Here is a 16,213-nt window from a genome sequence, read left to right on the forward strand (position 1 = left end):
TTATAATTACAATATTTATATATACTTTATCTCTTACCATAACTAAGGAAAACTATAGCTATAACTATAAATTCTTCAACTCCATCGAAGACTCCAGAAGGATATAATATTACTTAAGTTAACAGAAAGTGCATTGAAAGCAACTTTCAAAGTTGAAGATGAAGATTAAAAATAGAATTGACAGAGACATCTCACTGCATGGACAGTCACCCAAAGTTCTTCTGTACCATTGGGGCATTCATCTTCAGCCTACTGGCCCATAGTATCCAGCAGACTTTTCCATGAAGCAGGAAATTTCAAAGACAGTTCCACCTATATTGGCAGTTTGCCAGTCACTTTTTTTATATGCTGCAGAGTGTCAGTGGAGACTTTTATGAAGCAGGAACCCAAAAGGACCGTCTCACCTTTAGGCAAGTTCAGCAGTCATTTCTCTGTGGTCCTGCATATCTAGTCAAGTAGTCCAGGCAAGAGCAGTTTCTTGCCCAAATGGCTAAGCGACTCCATCAGGAGCCTCTTCAATGCCTATCTTCCTCTTGAAGTAATTGGTACTGCCAGGAGTAGATGTGTCTCGTTGTCATGAAAAGTTCTAAGTTATTAAAACATTTAAATGCCATATTCTGAAGGTCTCTGAAAGATTTGAAGAATAGTTATCTAATTGAAATCTATCTCTATATATCTAGAAAACCTAACTAACATGACTAGAAGCTTCACTATTATAGATGATTATCTATTGATCTATATTTTAATTATATATTACATTTTTAAATGAATGACACAATCACAATACCTTAATCAAGAGCAGAAATATACATATAACAAGATTGACCTTATATTTGCATCAATAAACCAAGATTCATGCCAATGCAAATCTCTATAGCATATCCCTCTTTAAATGTAAAGAAACATTTACAAGCAATATTTGGGAATATGAGCATAGCTTTTCTCCAAACTTCTTCTTCTGTTTATTGGGTGAAGTCATTCTTTGAGGGGTGTTCAAGACAACCCTTCAGGGGATCTTGTTCCATCAAATCACACCAGTCTAGAAGCAATCCCAAAGGTTCCCATCCCTGAGAAAATAAGAGAAGAACCTCTTTTCCAAAGTAACATATCCTTAGACCCAAATTTGGAAGTCATAATACCTTCATAATATACATCTGGTTTAGCTTAGCAACCCAAACAATGAAATGTCTTTCTGTACTTAGCTTATTCACAGTCAAAAGATTCAAAGATAACACAATAATATACATATTCCAAGCTCTCTGAGTATATTCCATCTTTACATAGCTTATTTTTTTTTTACTTCTTTTAATCTATGACTATCTGTACTCTGTTTCTTTAAAGACTTTACCCTTTTTTAAATAGCATTGCCTTTATTTTATGGCTCTCTATACTCCTTTTTTTTTCTCTTTCAAGACTACATACATTTATCCAACACTATGACTCATCTAGATTTGTCTTTATTGCATATCTGTAATTCTTTACTGTCCACGAGCGCTTTTTAAAACTTAAGCTGCACCGTTATTAGGGGAAATATGGAAGTTACTGCTAGCCCACCCAGTCTAAAACTTAAGCTTCTCCATTATCATGTATATACAGTACTGTCTGTTCACTCCGCACAGTCCAGCATGGCAGAGCTGCTCACCTCCTCTGAGAGACATGCACAGTGCCCCATCTCTAGGCACACAGCAGGTCCATGCTACCACTAAGCAAGCAATAGCAGTCTGCTTACAAAACCCATCCAATACTCGGCCTCCTGAAAGAACCAGAGGTCACGCTGGCAGCACAGCCCAGATCCCGGAGGGGAGGAGGCAGAAATCTTTAATAAATAAATAAAATAAAAGTTTATAACATTTTTGTTACTAGGTTTATGGTGCTTGTACTTTTTCCTCTTCCAGTTAGCCAAAACTCTACTCTACATATTTGAGATACACACATATACTGCAAAGAAACAAAAGTCTGTAATTTACCTCCCTCTGTTTCCAGACATCTTTCTTTTCTACACAGAGAGGTTTGGGTTCATTTATTAAATGAATGTTCTGAATGTATATCCTTGTAGGAAATAAAGCATAAGTATTTCTTCCTTTAAAAAAAAAGAAGAAAGATAAAACAGCCACAGCTTTTTTTTCCTGCTATAGCTGAGTGTGTGTGTGTGTGTCTGTCTGTGTGTGTGTGTGTGTGTGTGTGTGTGTGTGTGTGTGTGTGTGTGTGGTATAGATGCTTGGACCTCTTATCTTCCTCATCTTGTTCCATGACAACCAAGCATCTTTCACAAATGTGATATACCTAAGCAAGTGTAGACTTCAGTGTCTGCCAAAACCCTGGAAACAAAAGCAAACTTCAGAAGGTGGACCACTGAGAAACACACCCAGACATGTTGGCCACCATCCCTAATTACAGACTCAATCTGATGAGCCTATGAACATGCCCAGTCCTGCTTCTCACAAAAGTGGTCCAATCCCTGAACCTCACCTGGGCAGCACAGTAGGGCTGATCCTGTTGATGGGAGCACAGATGATCCAGCCAGCCCTGATAATACATGTGTAAGACGTGATTGCTCAACCCCTCATCTGCCAGAAGTCGAGTTGGCAAGGGAGAGATGCCCTATCTCCTCCTCTGCTGCTTGCCACCTTTGGTCGGTGGAAGAACTGGCCCTGAGGTCTTGGGAGTGAGAGATCTGGCCCTGTCCCTCACCAGGTACAGCCCTAGGGAGGACACACCCTGAACCACACCTGGGCTGGCACTGCTGGTGGAGCACAGGTAACTCTTTGCCCTGAGGGCGTGAAAGTAGGAGAACTCACACCCCGTGTGTCCCATGCAGTGACCTAAGTGAGGGAAAGCTGCCCCACCCACCACTTTATTGGGGTAGGACCCATAAAACCTCCCCATCTGTACTGCTGTACGCTTCAGAACAGTCTTTATAGTCTCTATGTATACTTACTTCGTGGTGGGATTAGAGTTGAAGTGGACTATGGAACTCAATCTTAAGTGTAGGATGGGATGGACCTGATTCTACAAATGTGATTTCCTACCACATGCATATGAGCCCCCGTCTTCCCAGAGATTGGAAGTGTGCTTCATCATGGGAATGATACAACCATACTCATCACTATTGACACAAAAGATGCTGAGGACAGGGTGAAAATCCACAAAGACCAACAACTCTAAGGGGTGTCTGGGCAAGAACTCTCCATCTATCACACTAGAGATGGTCCTGAAGACCTGAGGGTTATTAAAGGTCAGTCAATGCTGAAAGTCAATCCCATAGATATTCCTTTACCTTCTGAATTACACATACCTTTGCCCAAATATCCTAAATTTATCTCAGGTTACTTATCCACCACCCTAGACTAGATCTTACACCTAGACTAGCCTATCTTGCTGTTTGTTTTGCCCCCAGAACTGAAAAGGCACCAAGGTGTAATGGTAGACTAATTTGTTTAGAATAGTATGAACTGGTTGTCCCATACTTCCCTGTCTCCCATCCTCTAAGCCACATAATTCTTCCCATGTTGTTAATAGCCAGAATCTCCTCTTCATGTTTGTCTCATAGGCAGTACATTAAGGCCTCTGAATTCACAGGTTTACATCCAGATAGGTTGGCCAACATCTGTAAAGGGACCAGTCAGGAGCTGTCTCATCCTTCAAGGCAGTTAGTAGAGTTCCCAATCCCAACTAAATACCATAGCATATCCTGTTGTGTGCTGTCTGTGGACCTGAGTAAGTAAGAAATTGTTAACACATGCCTGTTGCTCAGAGGTGATGATCAGAAACACCAAATCCTTCTGATGGACCCATAAGGAACCCGGATAAGCAGCAGAGTAGAATGTGGCACAAACAACCAGTGAGGCCAGAGGTCTTGCAGAAACACTTTCCTCAAAAGCATTCCAGTCTGATAATTATCTGATAAAGCACAACAATGTATAAACATGTCTCTACTCTTTATAAGCCATATATGTTGTAATATATGCAAGTTTACACATGTATATAGCATATATATATGTATATAGCATATATATATTATTGAGATACAGTGTATGTATATAGAATGGGTAGCCCTTTAGTGCCTGAGCTCACCAAACCCGCCTGCTGTAGTCTTCCAAGGAACCAAGCCACAGACAATCTATCTCAGGACTGAGTTAGCTAGCAGCTGGAACTGATGAGGACAGGGTTGAGGCTCATTAGAAGTGTTATAGGTCATTTGGAGATATGAGAAACTTGGTGATTGGTAGGACATGGTTGGGGGCTGCAGACCCCTGGCCCCTTGACTTTCTCTACCTGCCTCAGACCCTAGAGTGAACTGAGCAAAACAAAGTGTTTACCTGTGCCTGCAGCTGCTCTGAGCATGAGACCCTGATGGCAGGGGAGTGGGTTCTGGTGAGGCCTGCCGCTGAAAGATCCCAAGAGCTGGGGCATAACTATCAGTTAAGGATCCCTATATAAGCTTCTCCTGAGTATAATAAAGTTGGGATTCTTGTATGAAGGATGACCCCATGTCTCTGTCTGTGCGTGCGTGTGTTTTTAAGTCTCCAGCTTAGTTCCCAGTTTGCATACTGTCCCATAGTGCAGGCACTACAGACATGGAAATTTGACATCCAATCAGCTCATGTAGACAATTACCTCAAAGCTTCTAAAGAGAGCCCAGAGAATTGTATCTAGGATCTTACACACGTCAGACAAGTGGTCTATCTCTGAACTGTTTTCCCAGTACCAGGAGACTTTTTTATTCTTTTTCAATTTCATATATGAGTACAATGTGTCATAAATATTCTTACCCCCATCATTCCCAAGACTCCCAGACCCTACCATATTCTCCTTCCAATTTCATTATTTCTGTTCTTTTCTTCTCCCTCTTTTTTATTTCTCCTCCTTCTTTTCCTCCTCCTCCCCTCCCCTCTATTTAATAACCCACTAATTCAAATTAGAGTTTTTACATATTTTGTACTTCCTATGTGGAGACAGACCATAACTAAATTTCCCTTCCTTGCCTGGACCTTGCTCCATATCTCAGGTAGGGCTCAACTTGTGATACCTGCCTCAGTCCTCTAAGTACCTAAGATTACAAGCCCATGTCATCTGATCTGGCTTTATTATACTTTCTATGTTGCTGGGCAACACACCCATAACTTTGTACATACAGGGCAAGCTCTCTACCACTGACATACCTCTTACAACTTCTTTAGTTGTTTAACACATGTGTCTCATTACTTATCAATTATGCTCTAGGTTGTAAATCAAAAAAATACATGTGATCACATGCAATCATGTGTAAGAATATAGCTTTATTAAAATCCAAACCCGGAATTGGAGGACCACACCTACAATTCAGCCACTCATGAAGCCAAAGCAGTGAGATCATGAGTTCAGGGTCAACCTGGACTACATAGAGACCTTGTCCCAACAAAGAAGAACAAAGAAGCAAGTGGTACAGCTGTACATAGATTGGATACGTGGATAGAATGTGTAGTGTGGCATTCCACAATGAAAGGAACCAAAAACCTTATGTTAAGTGACAGAGACAATCACAAAACATTCTGTTTATATTAGATTCTAGACAAGCCCCCGATATAACAAGATAAAATAATGTGAGAATTATGTTGAACCCAGGCTAAAGGTATGTAATGTGAGGGTTATGTTGAATCCAGGCTAAGGGTATGGAATGATACCACATGGCCTGAGGAAAGCCTTGGATGGAAAAGGGGCTGTTCTTAATCTAATGTGGTGGAAGTTGAGTGCCTTGAGAATTTTCTCAGATTTCCTAACCATACACATAAAATTGAAAAATCCAATGCTGTACTTCAGGGGTGGAGCGCTTCCTAACATGTACAGTCCCTAAGATCAATTCCCAAGCCTCATAAAAACAACCCACGCTCAAGCCACTGAAAGTAAGATAATTAGTAAAAGTCTAGAAGAGATTTTGGCTCCCTGTTAGAAGTTTACTATGTATGTGCAGAACTGAAAAGCGGGGGCAAGCTCGTAGTAGGAACGTCAATGAATGCTCTACAAATAGAATGGAAACAACCTGCACGGTCAGTCTCACTAAGAGGACAGTCTTCCCTGTCCCCAGTTCAAGTCAGCAGGGACTTAATGTTGTCCTAGGAAAGCCATTGTTTACACATTCTTCCAGCAGAGGGCACAAGATAAAATCCTGAAAACCTCTAGCCAGAGACTGTTTCTCACCACACAGCAGATCTATGGGCATCTGACCCTGGATTTCCAAAACTATAAACTGTACATTTGTTACTGGTTGTAAGTTACTGAGGTTATGTATTTTGTTTTGTTTCTGAGATGTGGATCTTGTTATCTTGCCCTGGGCTTATGCAACCCTTCGTTCTCAGTCTCCAAACATCTGAGGTCACAGACACTAAGAGCCCACTTTGTAGTTTATTAACTTTTGGGAGCAACATTCTGCACCTATGAAGTTAATGAACTTTGGGAAATCAGATTTGCTATTGGCAAATTAGAAGTACGAGAAAACATGAACTAGCTGAGAGGGGACAAGGGATTTCCTAACGTCAACAGTGCCTGAGGTTTCTGCTTCATTTGAAGAGGGTCTGAGGCTTGGAGATGAGGAGAGAGAAGATGAGAGGAAGGAAGGAAGGAGAGAGTCTAAAAGAGCGAAGTGTTAAAGAAGATGAGGGGAACACACATCCATATGGTTGTGGGACCATTTATCGATTCTAATAAAATGTGTCCATAAAGATAAGGAGTAACACACAGAGGGTTTGTCATACACAGTGAAAGGGAAATGCTGAGGTTAGAAAGGCTTATGTGAGTTTGGAATGAATAAAAATAAATAAATGGACTTTGTAACCTCGGAATGACCTCATCCATCCTCAACACCACACACCTTTCATGTAACTGGCACTAAAGCTCTTTATGCTTGCCCGGAGCCCCCTTTAGCTCCTGGATCTTCTGAGGCAGAGTCTTTGTCCAGAACTGCAGCTTCCTGGTCTTCAGTGCTCGACCCACAGCAGGCTGGATGTCCAGCTTCAGGTACTGCTCATCGTGGATCAACTCAGGCCAGTAGGGGAGACCCTCACTGTTGGGGTTCCTGTGGATATGATACCAGCAGGGAAGGGTGAGGTCACTCTGATCCAAGACCTGACGCCTTGATTGGGGTCAGAGCAGTAGATGGGTAGGCCAAGGGCCTAAGGGGACAGATGGACTGGTGTGCTGATATAGAATATAAGGGTCACCCTCCAGTGTCTGATATGAAACCAGGGAAGCTGTCTAGTTTTGTGTCTCCCTCTCAGAGGAAGAAATCTAAAGAACAGTACCACAATACTGTGACTCACCCACCAGGACTCTGTGGGATGAGCAGTAAGTGAAAGCTAGAAGGTGTGTGCCTAAGTGTGCCCTGGGATGGAGAAGACTAGAGTGTGAATAAAGACCCATGTATGCTAATGAGGTACACACACCTGGGAGCCCTGGATGGTCTTGTATAGGAGGTTGAGGGAGGGGCATGTTCTCACCCATGTCTTGCAAAGTTTGCCCAGTACTTCATCATCCTCCTGTTCAACAGCTTCTCCTCCTCAGTGAAGTCAACTGCAGACAGGAGATGAGGGTCCAAGTTGTAGCTACCTCATGCAGGTGCCAACTCATGCTCTACTATATCAACCGCAGCTTAACTCTGAACCCTAGGCCTGGTATATACTCTCTTCCCTCACCACTCAGAACCCAGCATCCATCCAAGTCTCTACTCTGGTTCACTCTGACCCCAATGTTCTCCCATTCCTTCCAGCACAAGCTGGACTAGGAAAGGTTCATATTCTAATCCTGGTAGTGGTTTGTTTTGTTTTGTTTTGTTGTACCTCAGAAATGGTTATCGCTTGACCCCATTCTCTCCCAGAGCCTCAGTTTCCCCGACTGGACTGAGAGCTCAGTAATCCCTCAGGAACACACCAAGGACACCATTCAGCTCAAGAAAAACTCACCTTTCATTCCCCAGAGGGCACAGCCAAAGACAAAGGCAGCGTGATCGCCATGGTCAGCCCTCACATGGGGTGGCCGGATGTGCTTATACTTGTTGAAGCTGGGCTGGTGCTGGAACTCATAGAAGTAGACAGGAGCATGGGATCCTGGGAGTGAGGACACATGTGGACTTAAAAGTTTTCTCAGTGGAGCTTTCCCACCTAATCCTTGGTGATAGGAAACTTTGCTCTAAAGTTATCTAGAATCACAGCTGAGTGGTGACCCCAGGATGGATAATTAATGATGGGAAAACATTTTTGTAAACAGATGAGTGGTTTGGACAAGACCCCCAAGTGTAACTAACGTGTTTCCTCCTCTAGACATGGGTAAAATGTCTCTCTTTTGCACTAGACATAAGGATTTACTGAAGTAAGTCGCTTAAGATGCCTGGTAACAGAGATGTGATCCAGACATGTGTCAGGTCTCCACACTACAGTGCTCACCTGGGACACAGCTCTGACCTCCCCCTGCCCTTGGTCTTGTTACAGATGTACTCACGCTGAAAATGTGCTACTTGGAGTGCAGGGACCACAAACATGAAGTCCTCCATCATCTCTGTGAACTGTGCTTGCAGGGTCTGTGGGTCCTCAACGTCCCCCATGTACTCTTCCATCAACAGGTCACTACACTCAGGAGGCAGCATCTACACCAGGAGGAATCAGGAAGAGATATGCTTACTGGGCAAGCACTTGGATAGGTAGGGAGCAACCTCCTAGTAAGGAACGTGGCCTGGGATGAGACAGGGGATGCAGAAAGCATATAACGCTTGAATCCACACAGAAACACACATATGCATTGCCTTTATTTCTGGGCATGGTAGCTGAGAAGAGTGTATCAAAATAATTACAATAATTGTTATTAGTGATCTTTCTAAGAATAATCATTAACAATAATAAATAATGCTAATAATAATTATATCGGGACAGGAGCCAAGGTCTCTCACCATGTGTGCCGCTCTGCTCTTCAGAACAGCTGGCAGGGTCTCTCGGGTTATGTTCTTTATGACATGATCAAGGCCCATGTACTGGGAAGTAGAGGAGAGTCTTAAGTATAGGATGGTTTGTCTCTAGAGCAAAGTATCTCTGAGTTCCCATAACCCACCATTTGAGTTTAGGCTCCCAGGGGCTTAGAACCAGGTCTTACCAAGGGGACTGACCAGCCAAAATCATCACTGTCAACACCAATGATGCTGGGGACAGGGCAAAAATCCACAGAGGCCAACAGCTCCCGAGGGTGCCTAGGTAAGAACGTCCCATCCACCACACCAGGGATTATAATGAAGACCTAAGGGGCACTAAGAGTCAGTGCTGAAGATCAACCACCTAAATATTCTGATGCCCACTGAATACCCACATGATTTCCCCATTTCCTATCTCATCTCAAGATACTTTCACTCCAGAAGAAACTGGACATTAAAATTAGCCTGTCTTGTTATTTCTGCACACAGTACTAAAAGGACAGCTAACCACTGAGACAAATTAACTGGTTCAACTAGTAAGGACTGGCAATCCCACATGCTGGTGTCTAAGTCCTCCAAACCACACAATTATCCAGACCTGGTTGATAGCCAGAATCTCTGCCTCAGTCTTCTCTCGTAGGCAGTGCACCATGGTCTCTGAGTCCTTGGCATCACATCCAGATAGGTTGGCCACCATCTGTAAATGGAACAGGCACTGGTTGGTTCATCCTTCCAAACCAAGAGTTTTCATGGTTCCAAGTAGATGTCATTGCCCCTAAATACCACATCCTGCTCATTGCTGTGTATGAAAGGACTTAGGTGGAGCTGTTCACATTTTCAGTTGTCCAGAAGTGATAGCTGGGAAAGGGGCCTGAACATTTGCTTTATTGTTGTTTGTTTTTATGTGTGTTCATGTGTGACAATGGGTATGATGCGACATATTTCACGTGAGAAGGTCAGAGGTCACCCTCAGTGTCATCTGTCACCTTACCTCTAATTCGCATTTGTCTATACTATATTAACTGATCTATGGCCTTCCGGGGATCGATCTGTTTCTCTTTTCCATCTCTGCATAGGAGCACTGGGTTTCCTGACACATAGTACCACCTCTAGCCTGAGGTGGACTCTCGGGATTTGAATGTGGGGACTCACACTTGCACAGCAAGTATTTTTACAAGTTGGCCCCTTCCCTGAATCCATGTGTCCTGGTTAGATTTTTTTTGTCACCTTGACACAAGCCTGGGGAATCTTGAAAAAGGAACTTCAACTGAGAAAATGCCTCTATCAGATTGGCTCAAAGGTGAGTCGGGGCATTTTCCTATCTCACCTCAAGATGCTACATAAGTGACTGATGCTGGAGGGAAGTGACACCAATGGGCAGAAGTCCTGGGCTGTATAAGAAAGCAAACTGAAGAAGCCATGGGTAACAAGGCAGTAAGCAGTGCTCCTCCTTGGCCTCTGCTTCAGTCCTGGCCTCCAGTGACCTGCCCGTGCCCTCACTCTGACTTCCTGTCAAGTTTATCTATAAATAAACCCTAAGCTGAAATAAGCCTTTTTTCTTTGAAAGTAGCTTTTAGTCATGGTCTTTATCACAGCAATAAGAAGCAAACTGGGAAACCATGTGTAAGAATCTTGTTAATGGTGGAAGCCACTGGGCACAGCTTTGCTGTCATGTATAACACCCTCAGCACAGGGGATGCATTCTAAATTTTATACCTTTCAGAAATTATTGAAATTACTGGGAAGAAGGCATTTCCAATATGCTTGTTTTCCTCACTTAGCAGGTTAATGGAGTCCCAGAGGCAAGGACTGAGGTAGCAAAGTAAGGATGGGTATTGATGAGGGCACTCACTGTGTAGACCACCTCGGGTGTGTCAGAGATAAGGTCAGGCAGCAGGGCCACTCCACTCTCCATAATGGCTCTGTGGAAGAGTCCTTTCGACATGGGGGACACAACAAGTGAAGATACACTTGTGCCTCCTGCTGAAGAGCCAAAAATGGTGACCAAGCCAGGGTTGCCTCCGAAGTAGGCAATATTCTGCTGGACCCAGCGTAGGGCAGCCACTTGGTCCAGGTAGCCCCAGTTGCCTGTGGCGTGTTTGTCTCCAGTGCTGTGAAGTGGCAGGAACAGGAATCACAGGTCTGTCTATGCTCTACTCAGACCCCACTGTCCAGCCCAGTCCCAGTCTTACCTGAAGAAGCCGAGGATACCCAAGCGATACTGGATCGAGACCATTACTATATTCTCAGTAGCAGCCAGTATGGATCCATCATTCATGGAAGCCATTCCTACAACCAGTGCACCACCATGAATCCATACCATTACCTGGAGACATCAACACAGAACTCAGGAGGACCACACCCAGTCCAAGATCAATTGCACTGCCTACTGGATTATCAACTTCTTTGTCTTCTTGTAGGTCCAGCAAGTTGACATACACATAGATCTCCTACTCAGGATTTTAGGACATGATCCACCGATGGGGTACTCTAGGCCTACAAGCATGTTTTTATCCCCAATTTACCATAAGGAAACTTCAGCATGAATTAATGCCTCGAGAACTAAAATGATGACATCTCTCTCATCAAGTGGGACAAACAGGAATGTCTCCACGTGTGTTTCTTTCTGATTACTAATCAGAAGGGACATCATATCTCATTGGCACAACAGATAACCTGCAGCTATAAATTTTCGTATTGACAATAATGAAGACCTCGAGTACCCTCCAGGGCAGTTCTGCCAGGTTCAAGTTGATAGAAGAATTCCTGGTTTAATCAAAGACTTTGAACCTCTTACATCTAGAGTCCCAGAGCTCTGAGTCACACACCCAGACTTAAGCAGCTCCCCATGTCTGGGATGACCTCCTTCACCCCGATAAGGTAAGACTACTAATAAGGATCTAAACTACAGGGATCTCAGAATTACTTTAGCCCTTCCAATCTTCCAGAGAAAGAAACATCCTCTCCCCAAGCTGATGATATCCTGACACTCACAGGTAAGTTAGAACCTTCATGGGCATGGACCGGTGTGTAGATGTTGAGATACAGGCAGTCCTCAGACATAGAGAGGGGAGGCACGCTCATCTTCCTCTCATTTGAGGCCTGTGGATTTGTCTGCAGACACCTGGTGAAAACGGAAGACAGATAGCCCAAGATAGGTGGTGGTCAAACCTAAATTATAGTCTGAATTTTCTCTCAGCCACATCCAGACACTACTTTCCATGATGCCGTGATAACATCTGACCCCTCTTTAAAGTCCCTTCTTGCCAAGGTAAAGGCCACCAGCTTTGTAGAGAAGAAGATGAAGCAATACTTTTAGGTGGGCCTCCAGTTGGGTAGTAATATCCTGAATAGGCTAGTATCCAGAGACTGCTGGCTTCCTCTATGAGGATGAGCATCTTCCTGTACTGGTGTTCATCACTCCTATATTATCTAATCCTGGTGTGCGGCTAGTTTTGATTGTTGACTTTACACAGTGCGAAATTACCTGGAAAAATAATCAAAATGAGGGAGTGTCTAGACCAGTGGTTCTCGATTTTCCTAACGCTGTGACACTTTAATACAGTTCCTCCTGGTGTGGTGACCCTCAACCAAAACACTGTTCCTTAACTGTAATTTTGCTACTGGTATGAATTATAATGTAAATATATAATATGCAGGATACCTGATATTCAGCCCCTGGGGGGATAGCAACCCACAAAAATCGAACCGCTGTTCTAGATCATTTGCCTGTGGGACGTGCCTGTGGCAAATTATCTTGGTTATATTCATTGAGCTAAAAACGCCTGCCTGTTGTAGGAGGCACCATTCCCTGAGAAGGGGTCTCTGAACTGTGTAAGAATGGAGAGAGTAAGTGAAGGATTAGCAGGCATGCATGTGACCCATAGGCTGCGCTCCTGACTATGGATCTGATGTCATCAGCTCCCTGAAATTTCTGCCCTGTGGTTTCCTCCTATGGTTGATTATTTCCTGGAATTGTGACCTGTGCTAAAATCTTTCTTCTCTTCACTTCTTTTGTCAGGGTCCTCTATCACCACAACAGAAAACAAGTACTCGGGTAGTGGAGAATCTGCTCACAGAGGATCCATAGGATGAAAAAGACAATCCCACAGGGTAGTAAGACATTCTCCATCTCACTCCAGACACTCACGGTACCTCCTTCTTCCATATTGTCTCCAGTGGAAAGCATGTGTCCTTAGCCAATGGCACCTGGACAATGAGTGGTCACAGTGACCGTGAAGAATGGCCTTAGTCTCTGCTCCTCACTGAAGAACCTGCAGCTAAGTCCCTACAGGTGCCAAGCTCTGACCCAGGAGCCTGGCACAGCGGTTCCTCTCTAATCCTTAGCACATTCCTCTGAAAACTGCATGGGAGATGCCCTCAGGACAGAAGAACACTGCTATAGAGCTCAAGCAGTGTGGCTAGAGCTCATGTCTGAGGGTCCCTGGGCCCCAGAACTTACATGGCTGGCTCAGAGGTTGCATCTCTCACACCACTCCATGGCTCAGGGGGCTCCGGGGGAGCAAAGCGCAGTTGTCCTACAGGTGGCTTGGCAAAGGGAATTCCCCGGAATGCATAGACACCAAGTTCGCCATCTTTCACGGGGACAAGGCTTCCTCTCACCTGCCCTGTTTGTGTGTTCCTGATGGGGCTGGATGAGTCCCGTCCTGTAGGGGAAGAGAAGCCATCAGTCGTTACCACACTTGGGAATTCCTACCTCATTGTCTCCGTGGTACATGGGGAAGGTAACCTGGGTCCCCTCAGTTCAGCTGCAGGATGTAGAGATGAGTCTTTTTGTATTACTTAGGGCTGGAAACCTTGTCCACTGGCCATCTTGAAAATTGACAGGACACTGTACGATAAAAGAACTTCTGGAGACATCACAATCCCTGACTTCAAACTCTACTACAGAGCTACACTACTGAAAATAGCCTGGTATTGGCATAAAAACAGACAGGAGGACCAATGGAACCGAATCGAAGACCCAGATATTATTCCACACACCTTCAAACACCTGATTTTTGACAAGGAAGCAAAAAATATCAAATGGAAGAAAGAAAGCATATTTAACAAGTACTGTTGGCATAATTGGATATCCACATGTAGAAGAATGAAAATAGACCCATATCTATCACCATGCACAAAACTCAAGTCCAAATGGATCTAAGACCTTAACATAAAGCCAGCCACATTGAACCTTATAGAAGAGAAAGTGGGAAGTACACTTGAAGGCATTGGCACAGGGAACCACTTCCTAAATACAACCCCAGTAGCACAGACACTGAGGAAAACAATTAATAAATGGGACCTCCTGAAACTGAAAAGCTTCTGTAAAGTAAAGGACATGGTCAACAAAACAAAACGGCAGCCTACAGAATGAGAAAAGATCTTCACTAACCCCACATCAGACAGAGGTCTGATCTCTAAAATACACAAAGAACTCAAGAAATTTGACATCAAAAGAACAAATAATCCGGGGCCTAAAGAAATGGCTCAGCGGTTAAGAGCATTGCCTGCTCTTCCAAAGGTCCTGAGTTCAATTCCCAGCAGCTATGTGGTGGCTCACAACCATCTGAAATGAGATCTGATGCTCTCTTCTGGCCTGCAGGCATACACACAGACAGAATATTGTATACATAATAAATAAATAAATAAATAAATAAATATTTTTTTTAAAAAAAAGAACAAATAATCCAATAAAAAATGGAGTACAGACCTAAACAGAGAACTCTCAACAGAGAAATCTAAAATGGCTGAAAGACACTTAAGGAAATGCTCAACGTCCTTAGTCATCAGAGAAATGCAAATCAAAACAACTCTGAGATTACATCTTACACCTGTAAGAATGGCCAATATAAAAACAAGCAAACAAACAAAACAAAACTGATGACCACTTATGCTGGAGAAGTTTGGGGTAAAGGGAACACTCCTGCATTGCTGGTGGGAATGCAAGCTGGTACAGCCCCTTTGGATGTCAGTATGGAGATTTTTCAGAAAATTAGGAAACAACCTTCCTCAAGACTCAGCAATACCACTTTGGGGTATATATCCAAAGGATGCTCAGTCGTGCCTCAAGGACATGTGCTCAACTATGTTCATAGCAGCTTTGTTTGTCATAGCCAGAACCTGGAAACAACCTAAATGCCCTCTGACCAAAGAATGGATAAGGAAAATGTGGTACCTACACAATGGAGTACTACACAGCAGGAAAAATAACGACAGCTTAATTTTTCAGGCAAATGGATGGAGCTAGAGAACATCATTTTGAGTGAGGTAACCCAGACCCAAAAAAGACAATTATCACATGTACTCTCTCATAAATGGTTTTTAAACATACAGCAAAGAAATTCAGCCTACAAATCACAATCCCAGAGAACCTAGACAACAATGAGGACACTAAGAAAGACTTACATAGATCTAATCTACATGGAAAATAGAAAAAGACAAGATCTCCTGAGTAAATTGGGAGCATTGGGACCTTGGGAGAGGGTTGAAGAGGAGGGGAGAGGCAGGAAGAGGAGCAGAAAAAAAATGTAGAGCTCAATAAAAACATCAATAAAATTGGGGAAAAAAAGGAAAGAAAATTGACAGGTCACTTCTCTAGTTGACAATGTGACAGGTTCAGAGACGCTTGGCATTATGACGGAAGTCTTGTCACCGTGCACGTTCTCTAGGAGCTCCAGCCGCAGCCACATTCTGTCCCTGCTGGCTCCTCAGTACATGGTAACCTTACACATCTCTGACCCTCCATGTGCCATCGTGTGGGCTTTGGTGTGGGCATTAGAGGGCTCGCAAATCCACACTTTCATCTGTTGTCTCCACAGCTCCTCCCTCCCTGGTGCCTTCCCTCCCACGAGCTCAGACTCTGACTCTGCAGAACTGGGCAGCTCTGACCCTGGTCCCTCTGCTCACTGAGACAGTCTCACCATGCACATGGAGGAGGAGAAGCAGGAGCCCACAGGCCACAGCAAACAGCCAGCCAGGAAGTCTACCGAGTAGCATGGTTGAATCCCGGGCAGAAGTCTGGGCTCCTACAAGATGACAGTCTCACAACAACAGGAAACAGAACAGGTAGGCTTTGCCCAGGCAGAAATTTATACCTTGTAGGATGTGGGTGTGGAAAATGGTTGAGTGGGGCAAAGTTCTTATTGCAGGAGAACGGATAAGGCAGAAGTCAATAGGGAATCAATAGCCAGCAGGCAGGGCGATGACACTTCTGCAGGTTCTGCTCCTTCCCGGGACTCTTGGATAGACATGGCACGGCATCTGAAGTCCTGGAATGTC

General features: G+C 43.9%; 1 protein-coding gene across 1 annotated transcript; it reads right to left on the reverse strand.

The window, feature by feature from the left end:
• Window positions 1-5,259: 5,259 nt before the first annotated feature.
• LOC121446761 (liver carboxylesterase-like) lies at window positions 5,260-15,987 on the reverse strand. The gene is made up of 12 exons (XM_041649534.1): window positions 15,856-15,987; window positions 13,392-13,596; window positions 11,924-12,053; window positions 11,122-11,255; window positions 10,782-11,040; window positions 9,528-9,626; window positions 9,115-9,255; window positions 8,915-8,995; window positions 8,470-8,614; window positions 7,935-8,078; window positions 7,473-7,545; window positions 5,260-7,051 (listed from the first exon to the last, which is right to left on the reverse strand). The coding sequence occupies exons 1-12, from the start codon at window positions 15,929-15,931 to the stop codon at window positions 6,865-6,867; spliced, it is 1,674 nt and encodes a 557-aa protein (XP_041505468.1). The 5' UTR covers window positions 15,932-15,987; the 3' UTR covers window positions 5,260-6,864.
• Window positions 15,988-16,213: the final 226 nt, after the last annotated feature.

Source organism: Microtus oregoni, unplaced genomic scaffold (genome assembly GCF_018167655.1).
Source record: "Microtus oregoni isolate MIOR12 unplaced genomic scaffold, Mior012 000004F_ref0000308, whole genome shotgun sequence".
Lineage (NCBI taxonomy): Eukaryota > Metazoa > Chordata > Mammalia > Rodentia > Cricetidae > Microtus > Microtus oregoni.

What these genes read in the sequence shown, in the direction of transcription:
- LOC121446761 (XM_041649534.1), bottom strand. Translation starts at nt 15,931, where the DNA reads ATGCTACTCGGTAGACTTCCTGGCTGGCTGTTTGCTGTGGCCTGTGGG. An exon ending in TCTCCTCCTCCATGTGCATG is followed by an intron (nt 13,597 to 15,855) that starts GTGAGACTGTCT and finishes CTTCCCCTACAG; the next exon opens with GACGGGACTCATCCAGCCCC. An exon ending in GCAACCTCTGAGCCAGCCAT is followed by an intron (nt 12,054 to 13,391) that starts GTAAGTTCTGGG and finishes CGTTTTCACCAG; the next exon opens with GTGTCTGCAGACAAATCCAC.